The 22,393-nt window shown below is 41.6% G+C and overlaps 1 protein-coding gene across 1 annotated transcript in view; it reads right to left on the bottom strand.

The window, feature by feature from the left end:
- The window catches only part of ascc3 (activating signal cointegrator 1 complex subunit 3), a 169,343-nt gene that overhangs the window by 48,477 nt on the left and 98,473 nt on the right, over positions 1–22,393 (bottom strand). The window contains exons 12-17 of the mRNA XM_056433517.1: positions 21,547–21,723; positions 20,493–20,564; positions 15,436–15,570; positions 3,677–3,868; positions 2,293–2,517; positions 1,298–1,417 (exon numbers count right to left, since the gene is read on the bottom strand). Of these exons, the coding sequence (XP_056289492.1) occupies positions 1,298–1,417; positions 2,293–2,517; positions 3,677–3,868; positions 15,436–15,570; positions 20,493–20,564; positions 21,547–21,723 (921 nt within the window). The remainder of the gene's footprint in view (positions 1–1,297; positions 1,418–2,292; positions 2,518–3,676; positions 3,869–15,435; positions 15,571–20,492; positions 20,565–21,546; positions 21,724–22,393) is intronic.

Here is a 22,393-nt window from a genome sequence, read left to right as displayed (position 1 = left end):
TACCTTTCGGGTCAATTTGACCCCATTCAATGTTTAATGTCGGTGTTCTTTGAGGTCAATTTGACCCCAGGCCGTTTTTCACTGTGTCAAACATATAAGAAATATCAACTTTTTTATTTATTTAAAGGGCTATTTAGGTTGTCAACAAACAAACATAAAGTACCTCTCACTTAAACTTGGGAGGTTTTAATTGCTGGGGTCAAATTGACCCCGAGGGTAAAATATGTTAGTAAATGTAAAGGTAACAGGAGGGTTAAACAGAACATTTTTCTCTTGTTTGTCAACCATTAACTCCACCATGATACAATCTAAAGGCCTCTAGTCTTCCTCTAGCAGCTGCTGAGGCAAACTGACTGTGTGGGTTTTCTTCATGAACTGGGCCGTGATGAAAGGGACGGCGGGGACACCGCTGCAAAGCTGAAACCTCACCGGCCCGGACACGGGACAGATTGACAAGTGACTTTTTTTGCTCGGTCGATGCGCGCACGGAGCTCTGTGGCGCGAGACGGAGATCGATAAGTGTTAACGCAACGAAGAGACAGAAATGACATGCTGCTGTGGAGATACGATCAACAACAGACGTTTAGTTTAATAAAAGAACAAAGACGTGCTATAGAGTACATGTCAGGGGCGGGCCAATCTTTTAATGTCATGCGATCTACCGACACTACGCCGCGATCGACTGGCAGGTCGCGATCGACGTGTTGAGACCCTGATCTACAGGAAGTAAAAGTCGTAACAAGGTTTCCGTAGGTGAACCTGCGGAAGGATCATTACCGATGAACAGACCGTCTGCATGAGAGCGGACAGAGTTCAGATTGAAGTGGTGTATTGGAAGCTCATTTTGCAAGTGACTTTTTTTTTGTCCCGACGACCAACAACAGACGGATTGGAAGCTCATTCTGCGCATGCGTTAAATGCGTAAAAAAAACAAAACTAGTTAAACCTGTAATTGAATTAACTGAGTTAACGCGTTATTTTTCACAGCACTAATATATATATAATTATATTCATAGATACAATTTGTATGATAAATATCTATAATTATACAAATTGTATCTATGAATATAATTATATATATAATCATATATATAAAATTATATTCATAGATACAATTTGTATGATATATATATATATCTATATCATACAAATTGTATAAATATGATTATAATTAAATGTATCTACATATATACACATATATATATGTATTTTTATTGTCATCAGTCAAACAATCGTGAGGTGACCCTTGCTGTGCTACGATCTGAGCTGACGGGCGGTATAGAATAGGATCACCCACCTGATAGGCCTTGTGGTTGATGCCGTAAGCCAGAGGGTTAGCCCTCATGCGAACATAAAGGTAAGTATAACTGAGCCACTTCACTGCCTCCTCCACGTTGGTCACCGTTCCAAGAGCGATCTGAATCCAGGAGAGAAGAGAGAAGACGACTCACACACAGCCACTACCATCAGTGGTCTCTGGCGCCATCTAGTGGACACTCCAGGACACAGTTTTTTGTTTCTATCTGCTTTCTCCAACAACAGTGTCAGACTACAACTGCAACCGGCTTTAGGTCGCAGTTGAGACCCTCTCGGTTCAAACAGGAAATAAACAGAACCCAAAAGAAACAGCTGTGTCTTGGTTGAAAGTAATGTGCCTCCTATAGAAAGAGGTTCAGTTGCATGTAAAGAAAATCATTGTGTTTGTTGTTATCGCAACAGAATCAGGATTTTTCGTAAAACCTTCATGAGAGTATGCTTGTCATAATTCATGGGACACAACATGTAATAAACAATGTTCATCATAATTATGGCGACAATTTTTCTACTATCATTTTTTCTTCTTTTTTCGTGCCTTTTTTTGGTTTTTATTTTAACCCATTAATTCTTTTCGTCCGTTGCATTTTCTGGGGTACATTGCTATCTTAAAAACTAAGATACATGTTCGAGCAAATAATAGCAGGGGTTTACTTTGTTTAAGGCAAAGATTATTACCTCGATTACTCATTAAACAGTAATAAATAACAAAAACACATGTACATGCAGACTGGAATGTAATTGCAATGTACATTTTGATACTACATGTCTATATTATAGAGGCGAATGTGTTATTAGTATTTCCTCAAGAAGATTTGGTTAAATCAACATTTTACAGAATCGTCATCCCTTCCTGATGCAGCAAAACGTCATCGACACACCCTTCCTCTCCACAACTGTCGTTATCTGTTTTTTCAAAGAGGAGAGGAAAGCAGAACAGATTGGCAGAATGAAGAAAACGTTATGATGGACACTCACCTCGGCGTTGAGGTTGTCGGACAGGCTGTCCAGGAACTGACTCTCGATGGGGTTCTGCTGGGTGAGCAGCGTCAAGTAGTGGCTCAGCTTGTCGTGGGTGGTGATGATGGTGCCCTCGCCGTACTTGTCGAACTGGGGGCGACCGGCGCGCCCGAAAATCTGCATGACGTCCAGGATGCCCAGATCCACCAGGGTGCCGCGCTTGGCGTTGTAGATCTGAGTGCCCTGTTAAGACGCGAGAGACGGGTGTCAATTATATCCGATACAGTTCAAGCACAATAATGAGCATTTAAATATCATTTTGTAAATAGAAATGTCTCTTAATATTTCGTAGCAGCACTTTCATTTTATAAAAGGATAAGTCGGCGAATGGGCTTTCTTTTGCTATTTTTCTGTCACCTTTAACAATGTACAGAACCACATCAACAGGCAGACTGATGGCAAAACAAAAATATTGATTTATGTGTAATCACCAAACACTACCTCACTACACTTATCATGTGCAATATGTGACATTTAATTACTATCTGGAATTAAATAATAATAATAATAATAATAATTTAATAATACATTTCATTTCTATAGCGCTTTTCAGAATACTCAAAGACGCTTGTATCCATAATACTTAATACTGTATCCATAACTGTACTTTCTTGTTCTTATTGTTCTACATATTATCACCTTCTGTACAGTGTTTTCTTTAATATTTTGTTTGTTTTTTCCTATCATATTATAGCGTTATTTCTAAACTGTTGACTCAGAGAGCCCTGCACAAGATGTCCAACATGTCTGGACTGTTGGTCTAGCAAAAAATGGCAAATAAATCCTAAAGAAAAAAAACAATGATGGTGGTTCTACTAAAAAGTATTGTGTGTGTATCAAAGCCTTCTTCCTCTGTACCATGCAGCAGCATTAAAATACATCACAGTATCACACACACACACACCACCACCACCACACCCACCACTTCTTCCTTCTTGAGAAACGCTTGTTAAAAGCCAGCTGTTTTAATCAAAATACACAGCCCGATATTTAGAGTTGTTTTCAAAGATTTATGTCTCCAGTAGAAATAAATGAAATTGGGTTTGCGAGTGTGTAAAAACTAAGGAGCCACTATTAAATTATATTAAATACTTCAATAATTAACACTTTGCCTCAGTGCTGTGTGTGAGCAAACAGCTTTGCAATAGATTTAATTACTAGGAAGTAATTGCAGCCTTAGGGGTCCCTGAAGGTCCGAGACCTCCGGGCAGCTGCTCGCTTTGCCTCGCTGGTTCCAGGCTTGTTTACAGGAATCACGAGCGAGGAAGGAAGACAGCCAGAGACCAGCCGAGACAACGAACACGCACGAACGAAAGCAAAACAAAGAAAGTCGAGATGGAACCTTGATGATGACTGCATGCGCCGGCAGGTTCACTCCCCAGGCCAGGGTGGCAGTACAGATCAGCACCTTCAGGTGGCCCTTGGAGAACATGCTCTCCATCAGGCTGCGGTCGGACCGCAGCATGCCGGCGTGATGGATGCCAAAGCCTTCGGGGAACATCTCCTTCATCTCCTTGTTCCTGGAGCGCTGGACCTAAAAGGAAGGTGGTCAAGGAGGTTAGTTTAGTTTGGGGGTCGGCTGTAGCTCCTGGGGGGGAGAGTGGTCGAACCCTTAACCGCAAGACGCTCGGTTCGATCCCAGCTCTCCCCATAGTTTAGTTCAGTTTATTTTATATTCCCCCAATATCACAATTTAGCCTCAGAGTTGCACGTCGAAGTGTCATTGAGGAAGACACTGAACCCCCCGGAGCCTTCTCCATTTCTGCCCCCTCCCTCTGGAACTCTCTCCCCCAAATCATCCGAGAGTGCACCGAACTTTCATCGTTCAAATCACAAATTAAAACCCACCTATTCAAAACTGCTTTTAATGTGTGTTCTTATTTGCTTTTATCGTTTGTTTTTATTGTAATTTTTAATGCATAGCTTTTAGGATTTTTATAATTATGTGTTGTGAAGCGTCTTAGAGTACTATGAAAAGCGCTATTGAAATTGTATGTATTATTATTATTATTAGAATAATTTACCCACTCAATCAATGAAAGTGTACATTTCTTTCTTTCTTTAAAAAGAGGAAAGTAAAAGGGCTGGGAAAGTTTGGGGTGGGAAGCACACACGCACGCACGCTCGCATGCACACACACACACAAACAAACAAACAGACACACACTGGGATTGAGCTGTGTGCTGCTGACTGACAGTTGGACTGTGACCTGGCCATAGAGTTCAGCGGTCAGCGCTCCTCTGACCGGAGGAGAGAAAGCCCATTATTGCCAGCGGCTGTCTGCCTCCCAGTGTTTGGGTTACAACGCTGGTCTGGATTTTGTATGCAAACCTTGTGGATGAAGGTGGAGGAGGCTTGGAAAAAAAACTGACTGTGCGGCAGGTGTATCAATGACTGAAAATGAAGTAAAATGCGACAGAAGTAAATATTTACTTCCATGAAATGAAAAACAATAGAGTAGAAAAACAAATATTATAGCATTCGTCTTTTTAGGAATCTACTTCTATGGGAGAAGTTGCTGTTTACTTCAGTGAGGTAATGTCGACCTTACTTTGACACTTTCTGTTGTTATTACCCACAGCCAAACAACGACTTCACTGTATTCATGAGAAATAATACATACCGTTTCTGAAATGCCATATAGGAGAGCGTTTTCATGTCAAAATCTGGATTCAAAATGCTGGTTTAATGCATTTATGAAGAATATTAAATGCCTGTTTGCATAAATACTCCTCTCCCGAAGTCGTCTGAACTAAACTGAAAAAGTGCAGTTTCTCACTGACTTCAGACACACAGGAAGTAAAGTCTCTCTTTGCTGCTGCCTTCACACCTGTCGCTGTATTTGGGCTGCACAAGGGACAACATGGTCACATGTCGGATGTTATTTTTGGTCCATGCTGAATTTGTTTTGAAATCAAAACTTTTTGTGACTCCTAATATTATGCAATCACTTTCAATTAAACCAGATTGCTCCATTAGACAAAAAACTAACACGTTTTCAATCACTTTATTAGAATACAAATACAGTTCTAGCTGTGAAAAAATTAACTAATATTTGGCAAAAACAGCTTATTTGGGCTGCAATTAACCTGTTTTGAACTCAATATATTTAAGATAATACCAATAAAGTGCAACCTGTGAAAAACAAGTTAAAATATTTGGCAATAAAGAGTTTTACTGAGACTTAAACTGCAAATCTTTTAAAAACCATAATGTGCAACCTTTGCAACAAAAAAAATAACGAGTGCAGATATGCTAGTCATGACGTTTTATCATTATTATACACTGCAATGAGCTTTCCACTACACCTCTTTTTAAAACAGGGTTGCAGCTTGAAATGGCCACTCTCAATTAATGCTCAATGTCGAGCTCTTGTTTTGAAGGGCAACATCAGCCAAGAATCTCGGCCGTCACGCATGCCCAACGTAACCTGTTAACGCTGTAATGTAAACATGTTCACTAAAGTACGGGCATTTTGCTCTTTATTTATTAATGAATTAGTTTTTATGTCTGTGTACTTTGTAATATGTGAAGCATTTCCTCTCGCGCCCCGCTCCACCTGTAATGCCTTGGCGCCCCACCAGAGACAATCCATTTTGAAATAAACCTATATACATAAAGACATGGCTTAACTTCACCTGAGATGGAAAACTTCGTAAACATTTTTTTTTTTTACGGCACACACCATTTTCCCCTCAATGTGACCACGTTCAGTGATTAACAGCTGATAATAAGCATTATTTCCTTTGCATTGAAAATGCGGAAGGTTATGTTTTGATCGCCGTGCATTCATTTTATTATTTGTATGCGTGTTCCTCGCATAACAAAAAAAGTTTTAAACCGAATCGCATGAAATTTGGTGGGATGATTGGTTATTATCCAGGGACCATTTGATTAGATTTTGGGATGATCGGGTCAAAGGTCAAGGTCATGAAAAGGTCAACATCTTCTTGAATCGCATGAAATTTGGTGGGATGATTGGTTATTATCCGGGGACCATTTCATTAGATTTTGGGATCAATCGGGTCAAAGGTCAAGGTCATGGAAAGGTCAACATCTTCTTTTTACCATAGCACGGTCAATTTCTATCCAATTAGCATGCAACTAATGCCGACATGTTCATAATTCAATGCCCAATCTTGTGATATGCGAAGGTATGCGCTCTACCGAGTGCCCATTCTAGTTGCTAATATAATTAGTATTAGACTGCAAATCGAGCCCATGGGATTTTGGTCGAGATAAAACGGTACAGAGCAAATTGAAGTCGAGGGCAAAGGCAGCACACCGACACGTTCACGAGGCGCAGCTTGAGATCTATTATTCAGGGTAAGTACGACTTCACATGGGCCTTACACAGATCATCCATGAGAACAGATTGCATGATCAGCAGATGAAAAGTAGCTGTTGAAGTTATAATAAAAAATCACATATATGCTCTCCTAGATTCCTGAGGTTGATGCGTTTGGTTTGATTGACAGCTCACACAACAGCCCAAACCGACCCAAACCAAACCGTAATAACCAGCCTGATAGAACCCAAACTATCATTGTTTTCTCCCCTTCTTTAAAATAAAAATACATTCCCTTGTTTTACAGAAGAAGTCCACCCACACAACGCAAAAAAAGCCTGATAAAGCCTGTGGATGGCCATAAAGGCAATGACACCTCAAACATCAAACAATAGTTGCGATGATTTCTTTGTTCACACATATTGGAATCCCATTTATTTAGCTTCTCTCTGGCCCACAGGTGCTATGGAAATACCTGAAATGTGACTCATCTGTGGGTGGCCGGACGATGAGGCTGCTTATTGATACCTGACAATACCATTGTTTGTGTTTACAGAAACACAAATGCAACTACGGGCATATGTTCACATGGATACACTGGATAACCCTAACCCCAAACCTAAAACTCATGTGCAGATGCATGTGGAAAAGGGTCAACATGAAAAGAAAAATCCTTTTTTTAACATGGCTTTACTTCACCTGACACGGAAACCCTTTAAAAAAAATTTTTTTTACACGATTTAACCTCAATTTGACCAATTTCCTCTACATAACTGACTCCCACTGCTGGCCTGAGCAGGACAGAATCCGACCCTCTGCTCAGGCCATCGTGTATGAGACGGCAGTGCTGATTCGAGGGCATGATCCCTCACTGGCTTCCCACCCATGATGACAGGCATTTTTTGTTTGATGGGGCAAAGCATGAGGCCTGCTGATTGAATTAAGTGATTTTATAAGCTGTACCTTATGTTGCTGAATGACTGCCTGTGAGGAGGTATAACTACTTCCTCCCCCGGAGTCTGTGTGACTTCATGTCTCATGGGGCCCGTTGGACCTGGCTGTGTCTGAAGCTGGTCCTGGGTCCTTGCCCCTGCTTCCTGCATCCAGCCTCTGGCCTGGACCTGACCTCCTTCCTAATGATGTCATATTCATTAAATGCGTTGTAAGTTTATTCTGATCACATGACATATATTGCTTCTGTCCATCTGAGGAGAGGGATCCTCCTCTGTTGCTCTCCTGAAGGTTTCTTCCATTTTTTTTCCCCCGTGAAAGGAATTTTTACTATTTCTTGGGAGTTTTTCCTGATCCCATGTGAGGTCAAAGTTCAGGGACGTCGTATGTCTCAAGATTATAAAGCCCTCTGGGGAAAATTTGTAATTCGTGATTTGGGGCTATACAAAATAAACTGAATTGATTAAATGTATGTATGGCCCGTCGCGTCTCTCCGCTCTCTTTCTCGTCTGCATTCATCGGCGGTAGAAGTTAGACAACAACGTACAACCTTTACAGGTTCATAAATGTAGATTTGTTGGCACCTTCTACACAAGTCTATACCCCCCCCCCCCCACACACACACACACACACAAATAACATGTGGCAGTGCATTTGTTACGCCGGTACCCTTCCATGCTCAGTGCAGTGATGTATTCAGATGGCAATCCCATACACAAATACAACAGAACAAAAAAACAATCCTACGTTGCTGTCCAAAGCCCTCTTCGTCCTTAAAACCAGGGAAAACTGTGGCCTGGTGGGACTCCTCGGGAGGCGGGGGCCGGTGGGTAATTGAAATGCTACGGCCGAGGCTTTGCTTTAAGGCGTCTGAGGCAGCCGGGTGGCTTTCTAGCCCCTAATCTAAGGTGAGTTAGCGCTGATGTCTGCTGCGCCATGGCTGTATTTGAGATGGCAGTGACCTAAGCTCCTGATCAGGTCCCATTAGGCGCTGCCACTCGCTGCTGCTCCTGCTGCGGGAGCTCACTCTGTCCACAGACAGCCGGCTGCCGGCTCCACTCGCCGTCTGTCGCCGCTGTGACTCGGTACAGGACAATCGGCCAACACCGGCGCCGAAATGAAGTATTCGAGAGGCCCGAAACACATCCTCGGCGGACCGTCGAATAGAGGTAGGGGGGAACTAACCGGTTTTACATTTCCCATCCCTGATCCTTTGAGTGCATTTCTAGAAATGTGGGAGCATCGGTATCATCACGCGGCAAACCACGGCTTCAAAGCCGAGATTGCGAAAAGTAGAATCTCAACCGAAATGAGTCGGAGAGGAGGAGGCTTCTGTCTGACGGCCGTGAGTACCTCAACCGCTCATTTAGGCCGTTAAATGGAGGCAGTATGGCTCATTGTTGATTTCATTTAGTGGCTCTTGACAGTCATAATGTCAGGTGCTCAGAGAGGCTGGCTGCCCATGCTGGATAGGCAGCAGAGAGTGGGAGGATGAGCTTCCACTCTCATCCACTCTCCTTCCACTTCTCCATCACGATCTGCCTCTCTCTCTCTTAACGTTCCATTCAGTTTGAGCCCCATCTAAGGTCAACATTGTCAGCAATGCAAAACGTAACATATTATTACATAATCATGTTTTTACTGCAGTGGTAAATGAGCTTAATTGTAGTTTTTTTCCCTTCATTTTGCACATCTCTCGGACCAGCACTGAAACCCGGAGGAAATTGCTCCGTGCTGCTGCGTTGTGCACTCTAAATGTTACATTTCCCCATATAAGTGGGGAAATGTAAGTTAAATCCTAGAATGTCGTCAGCTCAACATAAAGATGAGATTGCTTTTTTTTTTAGAAAGCCTCCTGTAGTCAGTGGGAGACGTAAAGTACTTCTCAAACCTTTGATACTTCACTAATGCTCTGAACAGATGAAATATATAACAGATCAACTTATTCAGTATTCAATTTGCTTTGATCATATTTGCAGAAGACGGGACTTGCTGTGTTTCATGTGCATGTTTTAGTTTCCTGCAATATTTTTCACTGCTGTGCATGATAAAACGGGTCCAGTCGTTATTTGCAGAAATTCTCTTTCCATATCTTGGACTGTTTTGCCTCCATTATATCTGTGCAAAACTAGATATACCTTCAATTATTATGGAACAATGTGACATGACTGGTTATCATTTGAGCTACAATCGGTGCTGCTGTGTCACTCTGCTCAAGAAGATGTGCTGCCGTTGAAGTCCAGGAACTGTGTGCAAACTGTCTCTCACGTCTCTTCTCCCCGCTCCGCCATCTTTATGTGCATGACTGTTATAGTTAATCAATCAATTTAAACTTTTATTTCAGACTCACGGTCCAGAGAGTACAAAACATTAAATAGAATAAAATACATACTTAATCCGTTCAAGTAAAATACAGACCTATGAATGCTTTATAAATAGACAGATGTACCAATGTCTTCACAGCTGGGAGTGGTAGCGTGTAGTACTAAACTTTATGTACAGAAGATTTCTTAAAACAGCTTGGAAAGTATTAACCCCTGCTGCCACAAACATTTCACTGGCACTACTCCATCTCGGTCTCTAAAATAATATCCGCATGGCATCATTATAAGCTACTTAAAGTTTCCGTAAGCTTGCTTTTCTCTAATTGGACCACAAGTGTGCAGTGTGGGGAGGTTTACATCTCATGAACCTGACATTCGTGATGACACTGAATGCCTGTATTCAATTAAATCAGAAATTAAATGAATATTTTGTGATGCTTTTAATGTTTCTTTTATTGACTTGTGCCTCGAGAGGTGTGTATATATATATATATATATATATATATACAATATAAATACAATTTATATATACAGTGGGTACGGACATTATTCAGACCCCTTTGAATATTTTCACTCTTTGTTTCATTGCAGCCATTTGCTAAATATACTTATGACCATGTGATTTTTCAGTTTTTCTTTTTTCATAAATATATATATATATATATGTATGTATAAAATTAAGTTCAGCCACAAAGTGTCAATTGATCAGAAAGGAGCTGCAAGCTAAAGGGTTTCTTCTGGTGAGGACAGCATAAAGTCTCTAAACAATGCTGAGAGGAGCCGTGGGAAAGTTGTATTCTGAGAATTAACATTTTTCCTTGAGTCTAAATGTTAGACAACCAAACGGCAGAACAGCGGACATTCAAGTCAGCCGGTATGCTGATGAAGAAGTCCTCCAAAAGGAAAATGGACATGCTGCACTACCAAGACCCTAATAGTCAGAACGTTTTCTTCACCCTGTCCCACTATTTTACAAAGCCGTGTTTCTATTTAAGGCTACGCGTGTTCGTCACTCCACTGTGTCGTTCCTATTTTCCACCAGCCTTTGAGTTCGAGCAGCTCATTGTTGTTGATCGGGTCGCTGGGAGTGGGTGGTGGTGGTGGTGGTTTGGCACTGTGACAGGTTGTCACGGATCTGACGCAGTGAAAGGACTGGTGGTGGACTCGACTTAAAAATAGCACCAATGAAAGCCCACCGACATTAATGAGCCCCCGCCGGCGCTGCTGTGGAGTCCCGGGAGATCTCGGCACTCGCGGGCGGCAAGCGGCGCCGTGTCTCGTCACGGCAACAACAAAGAAAGACATGAAAGCGGCACATCTGACGACCGCAGAAATGGAGATTTTTTTTTTTAAAGACAAAAGATGAGTGGTGTGTCAGTACATCGGTACAGCCTCTGTCTGTCTCTACATCCTCACTTTCCGAAAAAACCTCATCCTCAAGTCATACGCTTTAGCAGACATCTTTCATAGCCCGCCGTGGGAAGCGTGCTTCACGGCCTCCTCGATAAGCTTCGAGAGCTCCGGCACGTCACCCGTGTAATGGACTCATGGGACCACAAGGTGTCTCTTAACCTCCACGATAGAGCTCCTCTCTTCCTCGTGGTCTCCATCTCTGGGTATTCCTTCCACAGCGAGGGAGACAGGGGGGGGGGGGGGGAGTCAAATGGTCTCTGGAGGGAGCTGTAGGCAGAAGGTTCCCTGCTTCACAAGTTGGGTAATGTGACATGCCCCCCTCACTTATTTTTTGCTGCTTACATTTGAAACATTTGTAGCCACAACTCCATCGTTGTTCTGATTCATATCCATCGCGTTGGCTGTTTTAATACCTCCTCGATGCCAATAAAAGCTGAATTCCCAAACCCAACGATCAACCGCAACTAAAAAGTCAAACGACGTACACCCAGTGGGTGATTTAAGGGCTGACGACCAGGGATGAGATCTCACCCCCCCCCCCCCCCCCCGTAGCAGAGTGTGTCGGGGCAGAGGGGTCGTGTCTTTGGAGGCGTTCGTCTAGTCTCACAAGCTCTCGCTGTGCGGTGCGTTGATGAATCCATGGCGGCGCCCGCGGTGCTGAAGCCGCAGAGGGATGTGGAGTTAGGAGCCCCGCCCTTCTGAAATGTCACTGGTTTCAATGTCTCTGTTGCGAGGATTCATCCAGAAACGATTTGGCAGCAGAATCAATAATGAATAATCGTAGCTAGTGTGCAGCCGTGTGTGTACTCGGATTACTATATACAGGACTGTCTCAGAAAATTAGAATATTGTGATAAAGTTCTTTATTTTCTGTAATGCAATTAAAAAAACAAAAATGTCATGCATTCTGGATTCATTACAAATCAACTGAAATATTGCAAGCCTTTTATTCTTTTAATATTGCTGATTATGGCTTACAGCTTAAGAAAACTCTAAAATCCTATCTCATAAAATTTTAATATTTCCTCAGACCAAGTAAAAAAAAAGATTTATAACAGCTTAGTGTTTGTCAAGGCTCAGGAAACCCTTGCAGGTGTTTCGAGTTAATTAGACAATTCAAGTGATTTGTTTAATACCCTACTAGTATACTTTTTCATGATATTCTAATATTTAGAGATAGGATATTTGAGTTTTCTTAAGCTGTAAGCCATAATCAGCAATAAATCAGAATAAAAGGCTTGCAATATTTCAGTTGATTTCTAATGAATCCAGAATGCATGACATTTTTGTTTTTTTAATTGCATTACAGAAAATAAAGAACTTCATCACAATATTCTAATTTTCTGAGACAGTCCTGTATATATATATTTTTTTTTAATAGATCTTTTTTTTTTAATCATTCAAATATTTGCCTCTTCAAGCATTCAAGTTGCCACGCATGAGGCACACAATTAAGATTTAAATTAAACCACCGGCACTATCGGCTCCCCTCTGTGTAATGTGCTCCCAGTTCATTCTCAATAATCACACGCCACAATCACTGCACACGTCGTCTCACTCTCAGAACCGAGTTTCCCTGATTATGTTTGTGAAGACTAACGCGCTTCTTAGCGAACATCTTTTTCTCCTTCTAATTAGTTGGAAAGAGTTGTCTTTTGATGAGCAGGCCCTCCCGGTATAATTAAAAAAGATATCCTGTAACCGTCTGTAATAAATCAACTTACCTGTGTGCCTCACTTCTTGGGAACTCTGAGCTCCCTGCGTGTTCCTGTAATAACTGCTCATAACATCGGTATTACGACTCCAGAATAAGGACACGTCAGAGAGCTGTACTTTAACGGTTCACTTTCTTTCCAACGCACCGCTTCAATACCAAGCGTGGAGAGGACCGTTGTGTAAAATGCCATCTCTGAGATTGTTTTCATTATTCGGCCAAAAACTGAATTGATTAGAGCGGGTGCATTAAAATAATCTAAGCTTGATTGACAGCCTCTCCAACACCCCCGAGATTAACCCAATTAAATAACATTAGGAGAGAGAAAAAAAACATTGCGGAATCACTTCTGACTTTTCAAAGCCGGGTAAATAAACGCCAAATTATATGACTGACCTTAGAGGTGCTTCATTTCACTGCAGATGCATATTGGAGATTTAAAAAAAACAAAAAAACACCTATAAATATTCATGTGGGGGCAATTTCCACAGTGCAAATAATCAGTGCATTTTTCTCTGCGTGGGTTTAGAGTGGAATCCGCCTGATGCCTCTTCCTTCGGCACACCGACAAACACTCAGCGACGGACTAATGGAGTGGATAATACTCATTATGTTGGGACGCAGGCAGAGGGGGCTAGGAGTGAATTAATGCACAGTTCGTGCAGATACAACCAGATTCAGTGGAAACCTTCTAACGTACCGTTTCAAAGACCAACCAGGCCACGGCGCACCGTTTTTAGTCCAACGGCGTAATCTCTTGTCTCCATTTCCAGTTTTAGAAAGCATGCAATGTGATCCGATTTGTATACATATCCCATTTAAATAGAGGAGCGATTAGAGGCGCGTCAATCTTGGCTGGGCCCCCGGGGAATACAGGAAAAGGTTACTAAATTTATCACTCTGCCTTCTAGTGCGGCATATTTAAATATGGGAGTTGGGAGTCTGACTGACCATCCTCTGAGGGAGAATGTAGCTCCACCTCTGTGTACTCTCCCAGCACCGAGACCATTAATCACACACGCACACACAGACACAAACGCACACACATACACACAGCAGTGCGACAGTAATGATGAGCTGTGAATCAGATGATGCAGAGCTCTCTTTCCTCTTTTCTCGTGTCGCATCGCTTCTCTTTGGCTGTCGCCAGTTCAGCTCCCACAACCGGAAGTCCAAAAGAAGCAGGATTCTCTCTCTTGTAAAGGGATTTGCATTCTTTGGATTTCCCACCTGAAGGTACGGCGACGTGTTACATCCTGATGCTGTAATGATCTGTGACTTTCTCTTTTTTGGTTTTGTCGGGGTGTCACACTGTACGTGGGAGGTAACCGTGGAATTCCAAAATGCTAAGAAGCGCCACAGTGAATTTTTGTCTACATTTACCAGCGGGACAGAAAAGAAAAAGACAAGTCACCGTATGAATGTTGGTGTGACCGAGTCTTCTAACCTTTTGCCCCAAATTACTTTCATTTGTCTAGTGCAATCTTGTTTTTGTCACACAGCTGATAACTAGAATTACCTGGGAAGCCCACAACACCTCCTCAGCCAGCAAATCATTGAATACGGGTATGTGGTTCAAAGACTGCCGTGTCAAAATATCACAGAATAAGGAATTTATCAACTTCACCATCTAAATTTGATCTGAATGAAAAAATAATAATTTGAAAACACATATCGATATGCTGGGGAGGACTGTGCATGTGTCAACTATGTTCAATGTAAAAATAAGGAACATTTCAATCACTTTGGTATCACACAGTATGAACACAGAACAGGCGGTAGACAGGAGGCCATACAACTGAAAAGCTTCTATTATGAAACAAATGAGAAAATACCCAAATGCATAGAATATTAAATAGTCAAATGTAGGCATTGGGCGGGGGAGGGGGGGGGTAGTTGCACCTTGGATGTGTGTGTCAATGTAAACAAACCTTTACTTCTGTAGATTACATAAGATTTAATTTCCTTCGGCCGACGCTTTTATCTGAAGCGACTGACAATCATATCGCATTCGTAGACACAGGGAGCAATTCAGGGTTAAGTGTCTTGTGTCTAGTCGGATTGACGAGGGCGGGGATCGGCGGTTCGATCCCCGCCCTCGTCAATGTGACGAGGCACAAGACACTGATTGAAAGACGGAACTGCTAACCACTGACCCACAGTCAAGATCATCACTTCTGTGATTGTTTCACCCCGCTCTGCTTTTACGTTCAAAGGCAGCTTGATAGCAGCCGGGAGAAGGACTTGCACGCCAATCGGCGATCAATGGGGGCGACTTACCCCCAACCCCCAACCCCAGATTTCAAGAAACATATCATTGTATTCAAAACGGCAACAAACACAAAATAAAATGTGCCGAAAGGTGATGGGTTTGCATGCCTGTAATCACAGATTGTTGGGAGCTTGTGTACCTGTTTCTCACAGTGGCCGTAGTCTGAACCCTGCACCGGTTGGAAGAAGCTCGTCTCTCCGTGGTTCTTTGCCATCTCGATCAGCCCCATGCCCGTCCTCACTGTGGCATTACGAGCGTGGACGAACACCATCACCTTGGGCAACACAAGAGAAACGAGGTGAATCAATCGATCCCTCATGTGGTATTCATCAAGCAACTTTCAAAACACATCGAACGCGATCCAAAGTGCTTTACAAATGACGAAGACGAACGCACCAAAGTACACCGAATTGCGTTGAGAAAAATAAATGAAAGAAATACAACAATTAATAAAGTCATCATGTGGAGAAAAAAAACGTCCACAATTTAAATATGAAAATAAAATATGGAAAAATACTAATACCACAGGATAAAAACTAAATACAATGGTGAAGGGAACTTATTTTCAGCTCCTCAGGAAGGCAAAAGGGCTAAAAGTCACAAAATGTTTTCGTGAAAGAGGTTTTCCAACATCAACGCAACACAATTCCACAAAGAGGAAGCTGATGCTGCAGTTGTTTAATCTGTAGAGTTATTATAATAATTATTATTATCTTTATTTAAAAGTGATCATGTACAGTTAAAACAGAAGTGTCACCATTTGATGCACTGTACCAGATTGTAGCTACACCGCTAATTTGCATCTGTAGTCCCCTGACAGACCATAATAAACATAAAACAATAACAAACAGTACAGGATAAGACACATTACAACAGTGTTTGTGGTAAGAAGAAAACAAAACACACACAATGCAAAGCTACAGTACAGCACATTAAAAGTAAGTAATACTAACTATTAAAAGTATGTAATGAAAACCATTAAAAGGTAGTAATACTTACTATTAAAAGTAAGAAATAAAAACCATTAAAAGTAAGTAATACTTAATATGAAAAGTAAGTAATAAAAACCATTAAAAGTAAGTAATACGAGCCATAATACGAGACGGCGAGCCGAGAAGTGTTAACGCGACACGTAGAGACAGAAATGACATGCTGTTGTGTAGATACGATCAATAACAGACGGCTGTTTAGTTTAATAAAAGAACAAAGACGTCTTTAAGAAAAGGACCTTAAATTACTTCTGCTGTAATCTGGCGCTATAGAAAAAATTACAGGGTGGCGGGCGGAGATTTTTTTTTTTAAACTCAAAATTGTCTGGGAGCCATATGCCGTCACCAGAAGAGCCACATGTTCCCGACCCCTGGTCTAGCTCCTCCCTTTGTTTAGGCCACACCCACACCCCAAGTCTGCCATTGTGGTGCTATAAGACCTTCTTTTAATCATTCACAGACAGAGATGGCGGACAAGAGAAAAGTAAAAGCCAACATGAAGTGTCTTGATGATGAGAAGTGAGATGACGTTCCACTACAAGCCTCAGACCGCTTCAGTGATTGGAACTCTACTGGAGGGATGAACAACATTGATCCAAAAGATATTTCCTCGCTCTGACGATGGTAATGTCCTGCTCGTCAGTGTTCTCTGGGAACATCAGAGTTGGTTATGGTTCTTCACTGAAGGGTTTTCCTTTAGTGGATGCTGATAGAGTGGGACGATGTCATATATTACAACATATTTGACCACATTCTTCCATATTGAATTTGGAATGATTTTGTAGGGTTGACTATAGGCTCCTTCGCTAAATAGTTACACGATAAGATTTGTTATTCATTATCATTAGAAATGTGGATACAATAACTAAGTGGGTAAATGCTAACTAATAGAACAGTTAGATCAGTCTGTTGTGTTTAGAAACCGACCATATCCAAAAGACAATATCTACTTTCTGATCACAACACTGATGGAATATCAATAAATTCCCCAGTCCCAGATGCATCTGTACATTTTAGGCTCACGACGATGTGTATTTATTTCTGAATCGGGGTAAATGATTGACATTTCTTTGAATTAAAGTCATCTTAAAACAATAATCAAGTGCCTTTATGAAGAGGCTATGCTAGCTGTAGTCCTTGATGGCCATTGAGAGACCTCTTCCTAACACGCTTCCAATGACAGTGATGAGGAAAAATCTACAGGCCCGCAAAAATATATTGACTTTCAACTGTCAGAGGAAGACAAATCAAATACATATTTAGTTGACTCTACACAGTGGGAGCTCTTTAGCTGGACTACAGCGAAGTGAGATTAACTGAGCCCGAGAGTTTGAGTTTCCCAAATGTCTGATACTCTTCTCGAACAGCCTCCTGTTACATCCTGAGCAGGCTTTTGTATCCGAGTTAGGACAACTCAATCATCGACTTAACTACCCACGACTACTGGGAGCACTAAAGGAAATTGCACATTAATATTTAATAACCATGAATTCCCATTGTAGACCACGGGTAAACAGGTGGTAGCTCTACCAACGGCTCACTAGCAGAGAGTGTTCACGAGAGATTTTTTTTTCGAAATGTTGAAGTGCCCTCTCATCCAAATTACGAATAGGTATTTATTAATGGTACTTTGGTTGATTTTTCTCCCACCCGTCATTCCACGAAGTCTCTCCCTCCTCATTGTCTTCTTCACAAAATCTATTCGGTGTATTTCAGTTGAACAAAAAGACGGACGGGTTAATGGCTTCAACTCAGCCTTCTTATAGTGCTCTCATGAATAATTACAGTCTATTGATTATGGGTGGGGGAATCTTCCAAATAGAGTGCGACCAACTCCACCACTTACTATGCATTTCATTATTTGACCACGCGTTAGCATATTTACATATAGCATCCAGCCATATACAGTAAGTGGTACTAGAAAATATTGAAAACACAAGAACCCATTGTGTACTCGATAAGTAAAATTATGAAAAATACCCTAATTTGGTTACAACAAGTACATGTAAGTTGCCATGAACGACTGTCGATATTATTCGTATGTGTTTTTGAAACTTGTATTACGACCAACAGATATTGCATTGACCACATGCAGCAAGCAGCTGTGTGTGTTTGTGCTCCAAACCCAGCGGGTCCAAAGAGACCACTGCAGGAAATGTTATTTATTGAAGTTGTTTCATCAGCACCAGTGAGCGGTGTGGAAGCATTGTCGGCAGTAACCGCCGGCTTCCCGCGTTATTAAACCTCTCTCTGGCAGCAGGCTTCCCACCAGGAGGGTGCTCGGAAAATCATAGAGGAAATGTCATCCATCAGATCCTCCCAGATTTCATTAATATACAGGACTGTCTCAGAAAATTAGAATATTGTGATAAAGTTCTTTATTTTCTGTAATGCAATTAAAAAAACAAAAATGTCATGCATTCTGGATTCATTACAAATCAACTGAAATATTGCAAGCCTTTTATTCTTTTAATATTGCTGATTATGGCTTACAGCTTAAGAAAACTCAAATATCCTATTTCTAAATATTAGAATATCATGAAAAAGTATACTAGTAGGGTATTAAACAAATCACTTGAATCGTCTAATTAACTCGAAACACCTGGAAACACATTTTCAAATGTTTGATTTTGTTTTGCTGTTATAAATCTTTTTTTTACTTGGTCTGAGGAAATATTCAAATTTTATGAGATAGGATTTTAGAGTTTTCTTAAGCTGTAAGCCATAATCAGCAATATTAAAAGAATAAAAGGCTTGCAATATTTCAGTTGATTTGTAATGAATCCAGAATGCATGACATTTTTGTTTTTTTAATTGCATTACAGAAAATAAAGAACTTTATCACAATATTCTAATTTTCTGAGACAGTCCTGTATGTCCCAGCCACTTCCTGACAATTTGATAATCAGAAAAGACGCGGAGTCCCCGGCCGAGCTGTGGCCCACAAGCTGGACTGGACCATTGTTTGGTTTCAACTAGGGGGGAGGAAAAAGTTGGCAGCGGTGCAGTAAAATAAAGTTGGTTTCCACGTTCTCGAGGGGCTTCAGCAAGAATGCACAGAGGGAGAATATGGGCCAGAGAGAAGCGAAAAAGTAAGAAAAAGTGTGTGTGTGTGTGTGTGTGAACACTTGCAATAAAATGATGCAGACAGGATAACACCCGTGCTCCAGAGGGAGTTCAACTCCTGCAGCAGATGGGAGCTAAACGCTAAAGTCGGAATGCAAAACTCCCGCCCTCCCAATAGGCCTACTGAGGCTGTGGAGTGGAGGCAGAATGAGTGGAGGGTGGTGGTTGGGATATGGCTGAGGGAGGTGGGAGTGTAAAACTGGGGGAGATAAGGACTGCAGACACTTTAGAGATAGCAGGTGTTCAAACCAAACGCTCCACAAAAGAATATTTACAGCAGGAGGTCCTCCTATTCATGAAAAAGAAAAGTTCACAGAAATATTTTTAAAGGGAACCAGTTGGATAAAAGAGGTGCAGCATGTCTGGAGCTACACCAGTATTACTGCGTCTCTCTTACAGCTGTTTAAGTCCAGACATTCCACAGTGACAGTCTAATCATAACGAGGTATGAAGGGAATTCAACCGTGTCTCTTTATTAAGACAAGGTCCCAGATTGCCTATGAAAATAGATTCCAATGATGAGACTGAATCAGGAAGATGAACTCTTTTTTTGAGGGGAAAGGGGAACTGTTTAGTGGATATGATTATAGTCGACATAATCTGCTCTCATTTATTGGCCCCGATATATTGAGTCAATTAACGGTTGTCATCTAGTAATCGGTAGCTTTGCTTTAGATACAGGGTTCTTACACATTTTGACCAATGGATTTCCAGGACTTTTCCAGGACTTTAAACCAAATTTCCATGACCAAACTGAAATCTCGGTATAAACATGAATAATTTAGAAAATGTTGCGTATTGAGAGCGCACGCCGGCTTATATTTTGAGCGTCTTTCTTTAAAAAATATATTAATTATTTCAAACTCGCCGTAAATGAACATGTGATTATAACAAATTTCCATGACTTTTCCAAAACTTTGATGATTTAAGTTTTTTCCATGACTTTTCCAGGCCTGGAAATGACCATTTTAAAATTCCATGACTTTTCCAGGTTTTCCGTGACCGTACGAACCCTGCAGATATAAACCTCTGGTGAATATTCACCTGTGTTTACATTTGCATTCTTTTCGAGAGCTCTTACCTGATGACCGTTTTTAACCTGCACCAGAACTTTGTTGTAACACACCTCCTCCATGTCATGAAGCTGCTGGATCTGAACAGGACACAAAGACACAGAACGCAATTCATCTTAACTGATTGCAGGCAACGTGTTAACTCCAGAGTAACCAATGACAAGCAGGCACACGCAGTTGTGACCTACATCTGGTGCAGGTATACCGCTCCTACTTGTAATAATCGGCATCTCAACCTCTAAAATGGATAACACGGACACTTCGTTTTGATTGAGCAATGGTGATTTACTCTTAACATTGGGGAATACAAATAATGATGCCAAGAGAAATAGTTGCAAGCAGACATGTAAAGGAAGTGTCCTATCAAGTGTCCTATAAAGTGGCCATTCCATCATGCTATTGTGTAGTAGCAGCCATGGTCATGCCGATGCAGCTCTTCTATTGATAATTAAAGAGCAAATTCCAAGAAGATTTAACCACGTGCATGTTAAGGGTCCAATACAGGCTCAGAAAAAAGGACGCTGACTAGAACTGCATAGGGTTCTGTGGCTCGTCCTCATAGAAGAGCCTGTTCTGGTTCCCGATGGTACCTTTCAGAAAGTTTATTATCCGAAATCCTTTCAGAGGTTTCGAACCATCTGTGAAAGGTTCCTCCCAGAGCCCCTGAAAGGCTCCACAGTGAACCCTTCTATTGTGTAATGGTTCCACCAGTCCCATCCTTCCTGGGAATAAATAAGAGATTATTTTATCCTCTTAAGAGTACTAAAAGGAACCCGTGGTTCTCGGTTTTTGCCTGGGGCCATTAGAATCAATGTCTGGCAAGACTGATGTGGTGCAGTGCAAACCCACAACGATAAAGGTTCACAATCACATGTTTCTGGTGTGGCTGAGAGGACCCATCCTCCAAGAACTCTTCCAGGGTAAAACGGGTTCTTAATGGAAAGAAAATGGGTTCTTCAGAAGCGACAGATTCAAGGTAGAACCCCCGGCTCTTCAGGAAGATTCCTTTTTTTCTGAGAGAATAGGTTTGTAAATTCATTCACATCTTCTTTGTCTGCTTACCTTGTTCGTGGATTTGATGCCAACAAAGGTTTGTCCGAGGGGCACCGGTCTGAAGCGACTGTCGAAGAAGAAGAGGCCGATGTAGGGGTTGACGTGCAGGAAGGTGGCCACATCCAGATAGTTGGGCAGGGTGGCTGATAGTCCCAGGATCCTGATCATACTCTGGGTGGATTCCACCTAGCCATCAGACAACAACACAGAGTCTCAGTCACACTCAACCACGACCAAGCGGCGTGCCGGTCACAAAATCATGGCAATTATTATGCCAATTAGCACGTATACTAGGGATGCAGCAATTGATGATCAAATTGAATGTCCATAATAGAAGAGACAATCACCAACTGCTGATGCCCCTATCGATTGTTAGACTTTAATGCCTGATGGATCATCGAGGTCTGGATCGTGGAATATGCCTACTACCAACTATTCATACTCTGTCATATTCATTGATTGTGTTGTTACTGTGTTTTAATTTGTGTATAATGAGTCATTCTGTACACATTACATCTATTGCACCTGTCCATCCTGGAGAGGGATCCTCCTCTGTTGCTCTCCTGAAGGTTTCTTCCCTTTTTTCCCCGTAAAGGGTTGTTTGGGAGTTTTTCCTGATCCGATGTGAGGTTTTGGGACAGGGATGTCTATGTGTACAGATTGTAAAGCACTCCGAGACAAATTTGTAATTTGTGAAAATGGGCTATTATACAAATACACTGAATTGAATTGAATTAGTGAGGTTGAGTGTTTCGGGAGTCCATATTTCCCAAAGACCATTCTTGAATCCTCAAAGTGTAGCTCTTGGATAAGAGGGCTAACCAGTAGACTGGTGATGAAGTTACTGGCGATCCCA

Source organism: Pseudoliparis swirei, chromosome 16 (assembly GCF_029220125.1).
Source record: "Pseudoliparis swirei isolate HS2019 ecotype Mariana Trench chromosome 16, NWPU_hadal_v1, whole genome shotgun sequence".
In the NCBI taxonomy this organism is placed as follows: domain Eukaryota; kingdom Metazoa; phylum Chordata; class Actinopteri; order Perciformes; family Liparidae; genus Pseudoliparis; species Pseudoliparis swirei.
The sequence above is the reverse complement of the archived record's forward strand: the minus strand, read 5'-3'. Positions and strand labels throughout refer to the sequence as shown.